This window comes from Limulus polyphemus, unplaced genomic scaffold, assembly GCF_000517525.1.
Source record: "Limulus polyphemus unplaced genomic scaffold, Limulus_polyphemus-2.1.2 Scaffold51, whole genome shotgun sequence".
In the NCBI taxonomy this organism is placed as follows: Eukaryota; Metazoa; Arthropoda; class Merostomata; order Xiphosura; family Limulidae; genus Limulus; species Limulus polyphemus.
Genome location: NW_013665661.1, coordinates 37,737 through 39,309, shown reverse-complemented (window position 1 = coordinate 39,309; position 1,573 = coordinate 37,737). Strand labels below are relative to the sequence as shown.

Sequence of the window (1,573 nt, the reverse complement as noted above, 5' to 3'; positions counted from 1 at the left end):
CAAACCTCATGTCTGCCAGGAAAATAAGTTATAAAAATTCAGAGTAAATATGGGTGCTCGCATACACAGCATCCAATATCTAAAGATACCATTCATCATCTACTGATATCTATAGAAAGGTAATTACTCGAAACAAAATAGAATAAAATAAACAAACTTCTCTAATAAAGTTGGCATTCCAGCCATTATAATGATCAATTACTGAAATGTTGATAATTACTAAACTTTGAAGCTCCAAAGTTAAAAAAAAGTAGTAATAACAAAATAAACACACAATCATCGTTAATTACAATCCTTAAAACAGACAACAAACGTACAGTGTTTTACTTTTACATAAACCCCATCAATCTGATTATTTTAATCCTAGCAGGGCATTTATTATCAATATTTTAGTTTAATGCTATATATTTCCTAATAAGTATTGCATAGTTCTACATTTGTATACTTTTAATTTATTTTAATTACAATATATAAACTACATACAATTATAAACAGCATTCGCTGAGATTTTCTAAAAATTCTCATAATGAATAAAGTGTACTTACAGTAAAATTTTCAAAACCAAAGATATCTAAAACTCCTAAAAATCTTTTGCTGTCTTGACCTGGATTTGTACAAGTATTGATGAAGTTTACAATCCAAGCAAATGTTCGAGAATACAAAGCCTTAGCCATGGCATGCCTGTTATCTTGAGCCTGTAACATTAAATAATTCATACTGGATATATATTTTCAATAAATTATTGAATTAATGAATGTTTCTTTTACTTCTTAATTCCAAATTACAAGTTAGAAATGTTATTTGTTTCAACTTGAAACACATTTGAAATCATCTCATGAAATATATCTATGTAATAATGTTAATGAAATAATGACCTGTATCGCCAGGATTTATCTTTATTGGCTGAATATTTCACAACTACAGCTTTGTAAGGATCCATTGATAACCTACAAGTTCACTAGTTCAATTTCAACTGCACTAGTAAACTTGTTGGTTATTGATAGCTCCTGATAAAGCCATAACAGTAAAATATTGAGCCAATAAAGATCCATTGAGATATAGGTTTGTAATTATATTTACTTTAATAGCAATATCTTATGATGAACTCCAGTTTCTGTTAAACAGAGTTAAGAATAACACAGGCCTATGAATTTAAACTTCATAAAAGTTGTTTTGGTTTTAATAATGGATTTTCCATAATTCAGCTATGCAGATTTTGAAAATAATATTCATTTTTATACTATCATGTAAGTATTTTTTACAAATTGGGAAGCAAAAAAGCTGTTACTTAGATCAAATTATTATTTCATTTACAAATATGAAAATTCTTTTTTTATTACCACATTTGTTAACAAAAATACAAACAAACTGAGAAAAAAGGGAATAACATTGATGTCAAACAAATATGAATCCTCATTCATCCTGATTTTTTTGTGAAATCTACATCTTTTAGCCTCAAAACTACGTGTTATGGTCTTTCTTTTATGTATTGCATTATGATGTTTTGTGAAAAATCTGTATGTGATGGAGAAAAATGGATATCATTTTCTAATTCAGCGTACACGAATTACTG

At 27.5% G+C, this 1,573-nt stretch overlaps 1 protein-coding gene across 1 annotated transcript in view; it reads right to left on the bottom strand.

Moving 5' to 3' along the window:
- Positions 1-1,573, bottom strand: part of LOC106463155 (unconventional myosin-X-like) — a gene marked incomplete at its 5' end in the record, with an annotated part of 93,088 nt that overhangs the window by 81,177 nt on the left and 10,338 nt on the right. The window contains one exon of the mRNA XM_022391088.1: positions 546-695. Coding sequence (XP_022246796.1) covers positions 546-695 — 150 coding nt within the window. The remainder of the gene's footprint in view (positions 1-545; positions 696-1,573) is intronic.